This window comes from Heterodontus francisci, chromosome 1 (assembly GCF_036365525.1).
Source record: "Heterodontus francisci isolate sHetFra1 chromosome 1, sHetFra1.hap1, whole genome shotgun sequence".
NCBI lineage: Eukaryota > Metazoa > Chordata > Chondrichthyes > Heterodontiformes > Heterodontidae > Heterodontus > Heterodontus francisci.
The window spans coordinates 256,327,564-256,343,903 of NC_090371.1; the positions used below are offsets into that span (position 1 = coordinate 256,327,564).

At 42.6% G+C, this 16,340-nt stretch overlaps 1 protein-coding gene across 2 annotated transcripts in view; it reads left to right on the forward strand.

Moving 5' to 3' along the window:
- tbc1d9 (TBC1 domain family, member 9 (with GRAM domain)) overlaps nt 1–16,340 on the forward strand; it is a 150,655-nt gene that overhangs the window by 32,634 nt on the left and 101,681 nt on the right. For both annotated transcript variants that reach the window (XM_068043405.1, XM_068043409.1), the window contains exon 2: nt 3,479–3,589. In XM_068043405.1, coding sequence (XP_067899506.1) covers nt 3,479–3,589 — 111 coding nt within the window. The remainder of the gene's footprint in view (nt 1–3,478; nt 3,590–16,340) is intronic.

The following is a 16,340-nucleotide window of genomic DNA, read 5'->3' on the forward strand; positions in this document are numbered from 1 at the left end:
CTGCGATAAATCCCGAGCATTACGTATCCTCTCTGATATTCCATCTGATGCATCCTGAGCATCCCTTATCTTCACTGCAACATCCTCAGCATTACTTATGCTCTCTGATACATCATGGGCATGGCCTATCCTATCTGATACATCCTGAGCGTTCCCTACCTTCTCTGGTACATCCTGAGAGTTCCTTATCCCATCTGATAAAACTTGATTGTTCTTAGCCTATCTGATTATATCCTGATCGTTCGTTCCCTTATTTAATACATTCTGAACATTCCTTATCCCTTCTGATGCATCCTGGGCAATCCATAGCCTATCTGATGCATCCTGAGTGTTCCCTATCCTATCTGAAATATCCTGATTGTCTGTCTTTATCCTCTCTGGTACATCCTGAGCCTTTCTTCTCCTTTCCGATACATCCTGAGTGTTTCTAATCCTACCTGATGTATCCTTGACTTTCCTTATCGTATGTGATACATCCTGAGCACTCCTTATACTGTCTGATAAAAATGCGGCTTCCTTATCTGAACACATACAGTACCTGAATCCTGGCAACTGGTCTTCAAAGATTGGTCCATTCATCATTGCATGTTAACATCCAAAGGATTTTTTTCAATTCAGACAAGTTTGGACTGATTGCTGTTGTAAAGAAAAGATTCGTCTTCAAGTGGGGAATAAATGCTTAAGTGGGGAGAAACATCAAACACCACCTTTTACATTCTTGGTGTGTAGCAGCATGAGTGGTGAAAAAAGGCTTATAATGTGCATTAGCAACTTGTGAAATGGCAAAGCTTGTAAAATGATATATAATGGGGAAATAAGAGGCCTTGATCACGTCTGAACTTTTCAGTGAGTCTGGGAATTCTATAGTGATCATGTCTAAATGAAACACCTTCTTTCATTTAATTATGGATCATCAGGCTTACCCAAATAACATCTGCAACTCAAAACAACACAGCTCGTTTACCTGTCCTCTGATACTGCAAGCCATACAAGAGTTTTGGATCAAGGCAGGGAGCTAAATTTTAAAGCTGTGTACCAACACACTTTGAGGAACGCATTTACGTGAGGTGACGAGGTATCAGACAACAATAAATGTCCAACAGGCCATATAATTAAGCAGACCATTTAAAAATGGCACTGTTACTGCAGCTTCACTAGGAAAGGAAGTGCAGAAAGACTTTATCCTCTAGTTGTTAATGTGAACAAGTCAGCAGGTAAGTGTAGTATAACGTGCATAAGCTGTTGCTGGGTAGATTATGTATATAGACCTTAGGCATCATCACAGGATGTGATGTCATGAGTCTTTACCTCGTGCTGCTTAGTGTTCATGTAGATACCCTAGTACGAAGACTCTTGTAAATAAACTCCTGTTAATTTGTCTACTTTCCTCATTCAATACTAATAGCACACTGACAAGATATTTACATCCTTACTATACTAAGAACTCTAAATACAGGGAATACCTATATGTACTTAAATGTGAACATCGATATTAGCCTGCTAGAAGTTGCAGAGATCATCTGTGTTGTCATTATAGAAAGGGTTGAAAATGAAGGCAATAGAATAGGTTGAAAACGCTGAATTGTTCACACACTGTCTAGATTTTCTCCCACATTATATAATTATGCCAGAGTGCAAATATGTATTTCTTGTCATTACAGATTATGCAAAGTATAAATGAACAGAAAAAAAGCGAAAGTAAAATACTTTCTCCGATTAGTACTTTACTTTAGGTGTTCCCTGTATTTAGAGTTCCCCTCAATGGCTGTGATCGTTGCCTCCATCCCACCCCTCCTGCCACCATGCTTCTCTTTGCCACTACCTCCTGCGTCCAACTGCTTGCTGCTTTCTGCCTTGCCGCTGCCTTCCCATCTTACCGCCGCCTTCCTTCGGCGGCTCGTTACCCACTGCTTCTTTGTGCGGTGCAGCGGGGAGTGATTGGCCAAGGTGGGGAAGCGGCGAGGTCTGGAGTGAACGACTAGGGAGGGGGTGAAGCAGCGTACGAGTGGCTAGGTTGGGGGGGGCGGATAGCGGGGAAGCGGTGAGGGTGGGAGCGAGTGGCTGAGGGAAGGCAGCGGCAAGGTGTGGAGCAAGTCGTCCCGTTCCAGCATGCGATGACGTTTTAGAGCACGTGCGTGAATTAGTCCTGGCAAGCCTGGTGCTGACGTATGCTGCGCATGTGCAGCACCATACTGGCAGAAAGGAACCGTTCTGCACATGTGCGCAGCTGGGAGCGAACTGATGACGTTGGTTCTCGGCTGTGTTGTCAGGTTTCACTTTGATATTTTTCCCCACAGCAGTGATTCTTGCCTCAGCTGTCCCTGCACTATTTTCTATGTCATGGTTATTCATTTATAAACTTGCCTTCCCTGAATAAAACTAAGAATTAAAATGAATGGAGACTTTGGCTGGAAATAAAAGAAATTTGAAACATATTTATGTTTTATATGCTTCATTTCCAATGGATAATATTTGAATTTAAATTATTCTTGTGCAAATTATTTTTGATGTTACAACACAGGAACCCTTTTTTTAAAAAAAAAAAGGTTACTTGGTGGTATGCATTTACAGGCTTTTGAATTCAAGCCATCCTTTTTTCTATCGGGAGATAGCTAATTGTCTATTAAAAGTGTATGGTGTTTCTGCTCCGTTAAAGCAGAAATCTGATTACTTCAGTGAATTCTCTGGCAGACCCCATAGAATCTGTTGCCCCAAGTTTTGGAAAGCAGGGATTTGTTGTAAATTGGCTTGATCATGTGATAGTAAATAAGGAAAATAGTAGGATCGAAAGAGATCACTTTGCAGCGTGAAGAACAGTCCATGCAAGGGACATGTAATCTGGTTAAAATAGAAATTGATTGTATTGTAATTTTCAACATTTGCAAAAATCATTATTTTTGTAATTTAACATCTTTCAATAGTCGCTTCTGAACTTCTCATTACTTTCCCTTACAACTGTTGAATGAGTTTGAAACATTGCATACTGAGTGGTACTACTTTGGTTTTAGTTAAATTATTGTGGAAAAATTGTTTTCTGATGTAAAAAGTGACAATGGGAAGATATGTTGTAAAAGAATCATTTTAAACTATGGTTGCACCCAAGTGTTATTGCATTGCAATTTGCTAATGGAATTTAAGAAACTTTTATCTATTAACACAGTACAATAATAAAAAACTAGATATTCTGCATCAAAGGTATTTCATATTCGACTTGTTTTACCCCATGTAAGAATGCAGCAGTAATCTTTTTTTAAACAAAACCTTTTAAGCAATCCAGAATATTTTTTGGTAATGGGCCAATTCAAAATAACAGGAATTTGTTTTTATAGCTAGAATACATGACTGATCTAGTGTGAAAAGTTTAAACATGTACTTTTGGCTATCTCTATATATCAAGACTATTTACTGTAATTTTGGATCTAGTTACCTAGTTGCAATTATCCCAACAATAATCTTTATTTTGGGACTTTCAATGCAGGCTTGCTCGTGGGGACACTTGATGTTGTGTTGGACTCTAGTGCTCGAGTTGCACCATATAGAATCCTTTACCAGACTCCTGACTCCCTAGTCTACTGGACAATTGCATGTGGTAAGTTCTGAAAGACTATGTTCTTTCTTGTGTAACTTAGACATTAAAAAGTCCACTAATGTTTTTTTCCTTTTTTTAAAAGAAAAAGGAAAATGTTTTAATAGATCTGAAGCCAGAGATGGAACAGTATTTAGTATAAATTTACTTTTGTTCAGACCTTTTCTTATAGTAGTGCTAACACTATACATTTATAAAGTGCATTACATTATGGTGCTCTAAATGCCGAATGAAAAGCTTTCACCTCTAATTTGGATTCAGCCCATCCAAGATGTTTGAGTAGTACAGTAATAAAGCAAAGTAGTTTTGAATGTTGCACAGTTATTGGTTTGTTCTGAATTTCACATTTTTTTTGATGGGGTGCACTTCTCCCTTTGGCATGAGCTGTAGATATAGGAAAAAGAATAAAATATTTCATGCAGTGTAGAATGTTTTTTGTTGATATAAAGTTTTTGTTTTTAAATTGAACTCATTGTGTTGTTCATAATCTTGCTGTATGGCATGACTTTGGGCAGATTGACTTTAGCTTTGGGCACTTTTTTGAAAATGTTCCTCCATTTCAGGACTTGTTTCTACTCCACCTACAAAATTTGCAATGATCTTTTTGATTTATTTAAATCAAGTGCACACAAGTTACTTCAGTGTTTATTTTATAACCTGGATGCTGATTACAAAAACTGAGCAAAAGGTACCATTGAAAAGTTGCTCCAGTGTAATACTGCATTTATGTTACATTGCTGAGTGTTATGAACAGGTGAGGAGAAGGTCTCGGTTCCCCTTTCGCCCCTTCTCTGGTTTGACCGCAACAGGGTTTATCTTTTTTTAACAGTGATTGAACTTACCACCTCAGTGAGCGCTTGCTCCTGTTCCTCTAATATAATTGCCAAAGAACCAATCAGACAGGTTTTCTTGAATTTAAATAAGAAAGATGCAAGTTTATTATCCTTATCACTCTTCTTCTTTGGCCTCCTTATCTCGAGAGACAATGGGTAAGCGCCTGGAGGTGGTCAGTGGTGTGTGGGGCAACGCCTGGAGTGGCTATAAAGGCCAATTCTGGAGTGACAGGCTCTTCCACAGGTGCTGCAGAAAAATGTGTTTGTCGGGGCTGTTACACAGTTGGCTCTCCCCTTGCGCCTCTGTCTTTTTTCCTGCCAACTGCTAAGTCTCTTCGACTCGCCACACTTTAGCCCTGCCTTTATGGCTGCCCGCCAGCTCTGGCGAACGCTGGCAACTGACTCCCACGACTTGTGATCAATGTCACAGGACTTCATGTCACGTTTGCAGACGTCTTTAAAGCGGAGACATGGACGGCCGGTGGGTCTGATACCAGTGGCGAGCTCGCTGTACAATGTGTCTTTGAGGATCCTGCCATCTTCCTTGCGGCTCACATGGCCAAGCCATCTCAAGCGCCGCTGACTCAGTAGTGTGTATAAGCTGGGGATGGGGGATGTTGGCCGCCTTGAGGACTTCTGTGTTGGAGATACGGTCCTGCCACCTGATCCCAAGTATTCTCCGGAGGCAGCGAAGATGAAATGAATTGAGACGACGCTCTTGGCTGACATACGTTGTCCAGGCCTCGCTGCCATAGAGCAAGGTACTGAGGACACAGGCTTGATACACTCGGACTTTTGTGTTCCGTGTCAGTGCGCCATTTTCCCACACTCTCTTGGCCAGTCTGGACATAGCAGTGGAAGCCTTTCCCATGCACTTGTTGATTTCTGCATCTAGAGAAAGGTTACTGGTGATAGTTGAGCCTAGGTAGGTGAACTCTTGAACCACTTCCAGAGCGTGGTCGCCAATATTGATTGATGGAGCATTTCTGACGTCCTGCCCCATGATGTTCGTTTACTTGAGGCTGATGGTTAGGCCAAATTCATTGCAGGCAGCTGCAAACCTGTCGATGAGACTCTGCAGGCACTCTTCAGTGTGAGATGTTAAAGCAGCATCGTCAGAAAAGAGGTGTTCCCTGATGAGGACTTTCCGTACTATGGACTTTGCTCTTAGACGGGCAAGGTTGAACAACCTGCCCCCTGATCTTGTGTGGAGGAAAATTCCTTCTTCCAAGGACTTGAACGCATGTGAAAGCAGTAGGGAGAAGAAAATCCCAAAAAGTGTGGGTGTGAGAACACAGCCCTGTTTCACGCCACTCAGGATAGGAAAGGGGTCTGATGAGGAGCCACCATGTTGAATTGTGCCTTTCATATTGTCATGGAATGAGGTGATGATACTTAGTAGCTTTGGTGGGCATCCAATCTTTTCTAGTAGTCTGAAGAGACCACGTCTGCTGACGAGGTCAAAGGCTTTGGTGAGATCAATGAAAGCAATGTAGAGGGGCATCTGTTCACGGCATTTCTCCTGTATCTGATGAAGGGAGAACAGCATGTCAACGGTCGATCCCTCTGCACGAAAGCCACATTGTGCCTCAGGGTAGATGCGCTCGGCCAGCTTCTGGAGCCTGTTCAGAGCGACTCGAGCAAAGACTTTCCCCACTATGCTGAGCAGGGAGATTCCACGGTAGTTGTTGCAGTCACCTCGGTCACCTTTGTTTTTATAGAGGGTGATGATATTGGCATCGCGCATGTCCTGAGGTACTGCTCCCTCGTCCCAGCACAGGCATAGCAGTTCATGTAGTGCTGAGAGTATAGCGGGCTTGGCACTCTTGATTATTTCAGGGGTAATGCTGTCCTTCCCAGGGGCTTTTCCGCTGGCTAGACAATCAATGGCATATCTGAGTTCCGATTTGGTTGGCTGTATGTCCAGCTCATCCATGACTGGTAGAGGCTGGGCTGCATTGAGGACAGTCTCAGTGACAACATTCTCCCTGGAGTACAGTTCTAGGTAGTGCTCAACCCAGCGGTCCATTTGTTTGTGTTGGTCAGTGATTATGTCCCCTGATTACTAAAATATGCTACACATTCACGCCCACATTCACATGAGAGACACACACACACAAATAGATTACAGAGGGAAAACAGAGTTGTGTGGTTGGAGTAGAGTCTGAAAGACTGTATTTACAATCCAGTTATATCAGTCCCAGAGTTCTTAGTTGAAATTGTCGTCCTGAAGTCTGGGGTGGTGGTTAGAGTTTACAAGGAATTGGAGTGCAGAGCCTAGGTGGCTGAAGGCATGGTTGAGCATTTTAGCTGCAGATGGGCTGAGGCAGGAGTGAAAGTAGGTGATGTTGCAGAGCTAGTAGTAGGTGGTCTTTATGATGGAGAGGATGTGTGGTCAGAAACTCAGCTCAGGGTTGAATTGGACAGATTGTTTGCAAACAGTTTGGTTCTGCCTGAAACAGTGCCTGGAAAGGGGGATAGAATCAGTGGCAAGGATACACAGAGTTTGGGCAGGGCCAAAGACAAATGGCTTCACAATACTTAGCAAGAGGAAATTGCAGCTTAGCCAAGACTGGATGTTAGACAAGTGGTCTATGGAAACTGACCCCATGTCTGCAGATATCAAGGCATAGCATAGAAACATAGAAAATAGGAGCAGAAGTAGGCCATTCGGCCCTTTGGGCCTGCTGTGCCATTCAAAAAAGACCATGGCTGATCGTCTAATTCAGTACCCTGTTCCTGCTTTTCCCCATATCCCTTGATCCCTTTGGCATTAAGAAATATATCTCTCTCCTTCTTGAATATATCAAATGACTTGGCCTCCACTGCCTTCTGCGGTAGAGAATTCCACAGGTTCACCACCCTCTGAGTGAAGAAATTTCTCCTCATCTCAGTTCTAAATGGTATACCCCGTATCCTGAGACTGTGACCCCTGGTTCTGGACTCCCCAGCCATCGGGAACATCCTCCCTGCATCTAGCCTGTCTAGTCCTGTTAGAATTTTATAGGTTTCTATGAGATCCCCTCTCATTCTTCTAAACTCTAGTGAATATAGGCCTAGGCGACCCAATCTCTCCTCATCTGTCAATCCTGCCACCCCCAGGAATCAGCCTAGTAAATCTTCTTTGCACACTCTCTCCATGACAAGAGCATCCTTCCTCAGATCAGGAGACCAAAACTGCACACAATACTCCAGATGTGGTCTCACCAAGGCGTGTATAGCTGCAGTATGACATCCTTGCTCCTGTACTCAAATCATCTTGCAATGAAGGCCAACATACCATTCGCCTTCCTAACTGCTTGCTGCACCTGAATGCTTGCTTTCAGTGACTGGTGTACAAGGACACCCAGGTCTTGTTACATCTCCCCCTTTCCCAGTCTATCACCATTCAGATAATCTGCCTTTCTGTTTTTACAACCAAAGTGGATAACCTCACATTTATCCACGTTGTATTGTATCTGCCATGCATTTGCCCACTCACTCAACTTGTCCAAATCACATTGGAGCCTCTTAGCATCCTCCTCACAGCTCACATTCCCTCCCAGCTTTTTGTTGTCTGCAAACTTGGAAATGTTACCTTTTAGTTCCCTCACCCAAGTCATTAATATATATTGTGAATAGCTGGGGCCCAAGCACTGATCCCTGTGGTACCCCACTAGTCACTGCCTGCCACCTGGAAAAAGACCCGTTTATTCCTACTCTCTGTTTCCTGTATGCCAACCAATTCTCATATAGATGAGAAAGAGAAGACCAAGATAGATCTGTCTGGGATTGGTTGGGGGGTGGTGCGGGGAAACAGGGGACTCTGGAGGTGACTGTGTTGGTGTGGAAAGCACAGCCATTGCTGGAGATTCTCTGATTATAATGAGATAGATAAGAGAGGAACCAAGAAAAGGCACTCCCACAAAGCTGGACAGTGGAGGAGAGGTGTTGGAGTATGTTGTGGTTGTGACCATATCAGAGGCTGCAGAGAAGTTGGCAGAAGGTTTTGCTTGCTGGGAAAGAGGAAGCAATTTACATGCAACAGGCGCAGCTAAATTCCATTATTTTCTAGTCGTCATTTGTTATAAAGTGCACCTTTGAGCAAGTTTTCATAGAGTCCTAGAACGGTTACAGCATAGAAGGAGGCCATTCAGCCCAGCATGTATGTGTCAGCTCTCTGAGAGCAACTCGGCTAGTCCTACTCCCCTGTCTTTTCCCTGTAGCCCTGCAAATCTCTATTCCAAATAATTATCCAACTCCCTTTTGAAAGCCATGATTGAATCTGTCTCCGTCACACTCTCAGGCAGTGCATGCCAGATCCTAACCATGTGCTACGTTTAAAAAAAAAAACTTTTTTTTCCTCATGTCACCTCTGGTTCTTTTGCCAATCACTCTTAAGTTGGCATCCTCTGGTAGAGAGACCCTTCCAGCAATGGGAACAGTTTCTCCCTATCTACTCTGTCCAGACCCCTCATGATTTTGAACACCTTTGACAAGTCTCCTCAACCTTCTCTAAGGAGAACTGTCTCAACTTTGCCAATTTATCCACGTAGCTGATGTCTCTCATCCCCGGAACCATTCTCAAATCTTTTCTGCACCCTCTCCAGATCAGTTCAGGCTGAATCAGTGTTTTATAAAGGCCCATCATAACTCCTTGCTTTTGTACTTTCTGCCTCTGTTTATAAAGCCCGGGATTCCCGATGCCTCATTAACTGCTTTCTCAACTGCTCTGCCACCTTCAGTATATACTCCCAGTTCCCTCTGCCCCTACAGCCCCTTTAGAATTGTATCCTTTATATTTTTTATTGCTTTTCCACATTCTTCCTACCAACATGTATAACTTCACACTTCTCTGCATTAAATTTCATCTGTCGCATGTCTGTCCTGTCTATGTCCTCTTGAAGTCTATCACTATCTTCCTCCACAGTTCTCAATACCTCCAAGTTTTGTGTCATCTGCAGATTTTGAAATTGTGCTCTGCTCATCCAAATTTAGGTCATTAATATAGATCAAGAAAAGCAGTGAAACTAATACTGACCCTGGGGAACCCCGTTATATACTGTCCTCCAGTCCAAAAAACAACTCTTCACCATTACTGTTTCCTGTCACTGTACCAACTTTGTATCCATGCTGCCATTGTCTGACTTATTTCTATGGGCTTCAGCTTTCCTGACCAGCCCATTATGTGGCATTTTATCAAACCCCTTTTGGAAATCCATGTACACCACATTAACTGCATTACCGTCATCAACCCTCTCTGTTAACTCATCAAAAGCTCAATCAGATTAGTTACAACACAATTTGCCCTTAACAAAGCTGTGCTGGCTTTCCTTATTTAATCCACATTTGTCCAAGTGACTTTTAACTTTCTCCTGGATTATTGTTTCAAAAAGTTTTTACACCACCAATGTTAAACTTACTGGGCTGATCCTTACACCCTTTTTTGAGCAAGGGTGTAACATTTGCAGTTCTCCAGTCCTCTGGCACCAACCTTGTATCTAAGGAGAATTGGAAGATTATGGCCAGTGCCACTGCAATTTCCACCCTCCCTTCCCTCCGTATCCTTGGATGCATCTGATCAGTCCTGGTGACTTATCAACTTTAAGTATAGCCAGCCTTTCTAATGCCTGCTGTTTATCAATTTTTAGCCCATCTAATGTCTCAAGTAATCCTCTCTCACTACTACTTTGGCAGCATCCTCTTCCTTGGTGAATACAGAGGCAAAATACTTATTTAGTACCTCAGCTGTGCCTTTTGCCTCCATGCATAAATTCCTTTTTGGTCCCTAATTGGTCTACTCCTTTTACTATTTATATTCCTATAGAAGACTTTTGGATTCCCTTTTATGTTGGCGACCAGTCTCATCTCAGTCTTTCTTTGCTCTTATTTCTTTTCTCACTTCCCCTCTGAATTTTCTATATTCAACTTGGTTCTCGCTTGTATTATCAACCTGACACCTGTCAGACACACCCATTTTCTGCTTCATCTTACCCTCTATCTCTTTGTCATCCAGGGAGCTCTGGCTTTGTTTGTCCTCCCTTTCCCCTCGTGGGAATGTATCTCAACTGTACCTGAACTATCTGATCTTTAAAGGCAGCCCATTGTTCAATTGCAATTTTGCCTGCCAATCTTTGATTCCAATTTACCTGGGCCAGATCCGTTCTCGTCCCATTGAAATTGGGCCTCCCTAAGTAATTATTTTTACTCTGGTGTTCTTCTTTTCATAGTTAATTTAGATTTCGCTTAACACCAGCTAGGTGGAACAGAGAAAAAAAAGAACTATAAACCAATTAGCCTGACATCAGTAGTACAGAAAATGCTAGAATCTATTAGGGATGTGGTAACTGGGCACTTTTAACATAATTAGGCAGTCAACATGGTTTTATAAAAGGGATATAGTGTTTGAGTTTTTTTGAGGGTGTAAGTAGCATGCTAGATGAGGGAGAACCAATGAATGTAGTATCTGTGGATTTTCAGAAGACATTTGATAAGGTGTCACACAAGAGGCAGTTACACAAAATTTAAGGCTGTTGGAATTGAGAGTAATTTATTGGCTGGATCGAGGATTGGTTAACAGACAGAAAACAGCGTCGGAATAAATGAGCCATTTTCGAGTTGGCAGGCATAACAATTGGGGTGCTACAGGGAACAGTGCTTGGGCCTCAGCTTATCTGAGGTGACCGAGTGTGATGTGTCAAAGTTTGCTAATGCTATAAAATTAGGTGGAAAAATTAGCTGTAAAGAGGACACAAGGGGCTAGATTTTCAAAACCAGGTTGGGAACCTGATGCCCGGATAATTTCCGGGTCTCGACCCAGCGCCTCCGCCGCATCACTCTCGCTACGCGCTCTTCAAATGATAATGCCCTGATTGGACAGGAGGCGAGCTGGTTGCCTGATTAGTGATAATATGACTGAGGCGGGAGGAGTGCATTGTTCCAGTTCCACTTCTCCACGGGTCACAACATATATTTGAATTTGTTCCCACTTACTGATACAGTCAATCATAGACTCTATTTTTAGCCCAGAATAAAACACACCAACCAGGTTTCTTTAATAAACAACAAAATTATCTGGTTATTATAGTAATGAAGCAAAGCATAAACACACAGATTGAAGTACAACAGTTCCCTTTTTACCTTAGGCTCTCACACTGACACATGCACACACACATATACCGGTTAACCAGAAAAATAAAAGGGATTTTTGTTTAGAGCTTTGTTGCAGACAAAAAAAACACTTGGGCTGAATACCTGCTCATTCTTGAAGAAACAACAGATGAGATATGTTGTGTTCCAAAACTGGCATACAGTCTGGCCTCTGAGTAGACAGGTCACTGGGATTTTTAGAACCGTTCTTTTTAGGTGGCATTGAGAATTAATTTAGCAGGCATTTCTTCAAAGACAGGAGACGAGGTGAGTTGACACAGTGGACTTCTCAGGGTCTTTTAGAGAGGTGCTGGAAAACTGAGCTAGGTTATGGTCTTCTCTCCTTGGAAGTTCTGTCCCTTTTTTATACAGTTCAAACCCAACTCAAAACATTTCAAAAGCAAAACCAACAGCAAGAGGTCAACCTTTTGACCTCCATCAATCTTGACCTGGCGCTACTTTGTAAACAACTTCTCTAGGTGTCCAAAGTTCTCTGTTTATTGAGCTGGAAGTCAGGTGGTTTCCTGGAAAGGCTTGTTGCTGGAAGTCAGGTGGTTTCCTGGAAAGGCTCGTTTATCTCACAGACCTTTCTGCCCCTTTTTTAAAAAAAAGTGAGGGAATGTTTTTCAAATTCGAGTGATCTTTACATGACGCCCTTTGAAAACCCCAAAGCTTAACATTTCTTCAACCTATCAAAATGAATCCTCAAAAAATATATTTAACAAAACACAGAGGCACTTTCAAAACAGTGATGTTGAGAATCTGCTGGAGCTGCCTGCTCGGACTAGAGGCAAAGACAAGAAGCAGCTTCTCCGGGGCCAGCAGAATGAACAGGTGAGGTAGGGGTTCCATAATGGGGAAAAAAATGCCCTCCACTGGGTCCGGTGCAGAATTCCCATGCTCCGAAAAAATTTCTTCCTCAAACAGTGTTATTCCCCTGCCCACTGTGAGCCTGACAGCTGTGCACTATTGTGCACTGGACTGGTTGGACTCGCCAGATTGCTCTTTGAAATTGGAGGTGCGGTCTCACCTGTCCCTTTAACAAGCCTCTAAAGGAATTTACTGGCCCCTAATCGGAGGTGAGAAGCTTCCCTGTTCCTTTGCACCACAAACACGCTCACATTAAAAATTGTGGATTGTCCCGGCGCTGTCGGGTTTTGGAGATAACCTCCAAGGCAGAATAATTTTGAAAGGTGAAAAAACCAGTAAATGTTAACATGCAGAGAAATTTGAGTGTCCTTGTACACAAAATCGCAAAGTTAACATGCAGGTACAGCAATCAACAGGAAGGCGAATGAAATGTTAGCCTTTATTATAATGGGATTGGTGTATAAGAGTAAGGAAGTCTTTTACAATTATATATGGCTTTGGCAAGACCATCTTGGAGCACTGTGCAGAGTTTTGGTCTCCTTGGTGTGATAATAGCATGCTAGAATTTCAAATTCAGTTTGAGGGTGAGAAACTGGAGTCCCACACTAGCATTCTGGAGTTAAACAAAGGTAATTACATAGGCATGAGGACAGATTTGGCCCTACTGGACTGGGCAGGAAGACTAAAAGGTAGGACTGTTAATGAGCAGTGGCAGATGTTTAAGGAGATATTCAATTCCTCCCAACTAATATATATTCCAGAGAGGAAGAAAGATTCTAAGAGGGGGAAAAAAGCAAGGAAGTTAAGGATAACATAAAGACAAAAACTATGGCATACCATATTGCAAAGGCCATTGGCAGGCTGGAAGATTGAGAAACTTTTAAAGATCAACAAAGGGTTACTAAAAAAGTAATAAAAAGAGCAAAGGTAAATTATGAAAGAAAACTAGCGCAAAATATAAAAACGGATAGCAAAAGCTTCTATAAGTATATAAAAGGGAAGAGAGTAGCTAAAGTGAGTGTTGGTCCTTTGGAGGATGAGACTAGAGAGTTAATCGAGGGGAACACAGAAATGGTGGAGACACTAAATCAGTATTTTGCCTCAGTTTTCATGGTGGAGGACACTAGTACCATCCCAATAGTAACAGGAAATGCAGAGGTTATAGAAAGGGAGGAACTTAGAACATTCATCATCACTAGGGAAAAAGTACTGAGCAAACTATTGGGGTTGAAGGCAGACAAGTCCCCAGGGCCTGATGGCCTGCATCCTAGGGTCTTAAAGGAAGTGGCAGCAGAGATAGTGGATCAATTGGTTATAATATTCCAAAATTCTCTGGATGCGGGAAAGGTTCCAGTGGATTGGAAAAAAGCTAACTAATGTAAAGCCCTTATTCAAAAAGGGAGGGAGGCAGAAAGTAGGAAACTATAGACCAGTTAGTTTAACATCTGTTTAGTTTAGTTTAGAGATACACCACTACTGTCCGTTTCCTGTCCTTCAGCCAATTTCGTATCCATGCTGCTACTGGTTGGCAACCTTGCTGACAAGCCTATTATATACCACCTTATCAAATGCCTTTTGGAAATCCATAGACACTAATTGCATTGTCTTTATCAACTCTCCGTTACCTCATCAAACAACTGAATCAAGTTAGTTACTATTTGTCTTCAACAAATCTGTGCAGGCTTACCTTAATTAATCCACACTTGGCTAAGTGACATTTTTGTCCTAGATAGAACATAGAACATTACAGCGCAGTACAGGCCCTTCGGCCCTCGATGTTGCGCCGACCTGTGAAACCATCTGACCTAAACTATTCCATTTTCATCCATATGTCTATCCAATGACCACTTAAATGCCCTTAAAGTTGGCGAGTCTACTACTGTTACAGGCAGGGCAGGGCGTTCCACGCCCCTACTACTCTGAGTAAAGAAACTACACCTCTGACATCTGTCCTATATCTATCACCCCTCAACTTAAAGCTATGTCCCCTCGTGTTTGCCATCACCATCCGAGGAAAAAGACTCTCACTATCCACCCTATCTAACCCTCTGATTATCTTATATGTCTCTATTAAGTCACCTCTCCTCCTCCTTCTCTCTAACGAAAACAACCTCAAGTCCCTCAGCCTTTCCTCGTAAGTCCTTCCCTCCATACCAGGCAACATCCTAGTAAATCTCCTCTGCACCCTTTCCAAAGCTTCCATATCCTTCCTATAATGCGGTGACCAGAACTGCACGCAATACTCCAGGTGCGGCCGCACCAGAGTTTTGTACAGCTGCAGCATGACCTCGTGGCTCCGAAACTCGATCCCCCTACTAATAAAAGCTAACAAACCATATGCCTTCTTAACAGCCCTATTAACCTAGGTGGCAACTTTCAGGGGTTTATGTACCTGGACACCAAGATCTCTCTGCTCATCTACACTACCAAGAATCTTCCCATTAGCCCAGTACTCTGCATTCCTGTTAGTCCTTCCAAAGTGAATCACCTCACACTTCTCCGCATTAAACTCCATTTGCCATCTCTCAGCCCAGCTCTGCAGCTTATCTATGTCCCTCTGTAACCTACAACATCCTTCGGCACTATCCACAACTCCACCGACCTTCGTGTCATCTGCAAATTTACTAACCCACCCTTCTGCACCCTCATCCAGGTCATTTATAAAAATGACAAACAGCAGTGGCCCCAAAACAGATCCTTGCGGTACACCACTAGTAACTAAACTCCAGGATGAACATTTGCCATCAACCACCACCCTCTGTCTTCTTTCAGCTAGCCAATTTCTGATCCAAAGCACTAAATCTATATTCATAATACATTTCTATATTCAGCCTGGTTCTCACTTGATCATTTCTAAAAGCTTTCCCCACCATTGAGGTTAAACTGACTGGCTGGCCTGTAGTTGCTGGTTTATTTTTGTACCCTTTTTTAAACAAGAGTGAAACATTTCCAATTATCCTGTCCTTGGGCACCAACCCCATATCTAAGAAAGATCAAAAGTTTATGGCCAGTACCACCTCAATATCCCGCCCCCCCCCCCCCTTCCCTCTGTATCCTAGGATTCATCCCATCTGAACCTGGTGACTTATCTGCCTCAAGTGCAAACATCCTTTCTAGTACCTCTTTATCAATTTTTAGCCCATCCAGTATCTTAACTACCTCCCTGATTTATTGTGAGTTTGGCAGTCGCTTGTTCCCTGGTAAGGACAAATGCGAAGAATTTAGTACTTCAGCCATGTCCTCTGCCTTGCCTCCTTTTTGGTCCCTATGTGGCCCCATTCCTCCGTTTACTACCTGTCCTTTTTTTTATATATATATATATATATAAATTTTCTATATTCAGCCTGGTTCTCACTTGTATTATCAAGCTGACATCTCTCCTATGCACCCTTTTTCTGCTTCATCTTATGCTCTCTCTCTCAACTGGGGAGCTCTGGTTTTGGATGTCCTACCTTTCTCCCTTGTGAGACTGTAATTAGACTGTAACCAAGCTATCTTCCCTTAGGCTGCCCATTGTTGAATTATGTTTTGCCTGCCAATTTTTGATTCCAGCTTAGCTAGGCAGGTCTGCTCTCAACCAGTTGAAATGGGCTTTCCTCCAATTAAGTATTTTTACTTTAAATTGCTGCCTGTCCTTTGTCTAAAGCAAATTTAAATGGTATGATACAATGATCACTGTTCCCCTATTGACAGTGGATCCACTTGATCCAGCTTATTCCCCAGAACCAGATCCATTTAATGCCTCTTTGCTCATTGGGCCAGAAACGTACTGATCATGAAAGTTCTCCTGAACATGCTTCAGAAATGTTTCTGCTTCTTTTCCCTTAACACTGTCACTATCCCAGTCCACATTAGGATAATTGAAGTCCCCCATTATCTCGACTGTATAGTTCTTCCACCTCTCTGTAATTTGCCTGCAGATT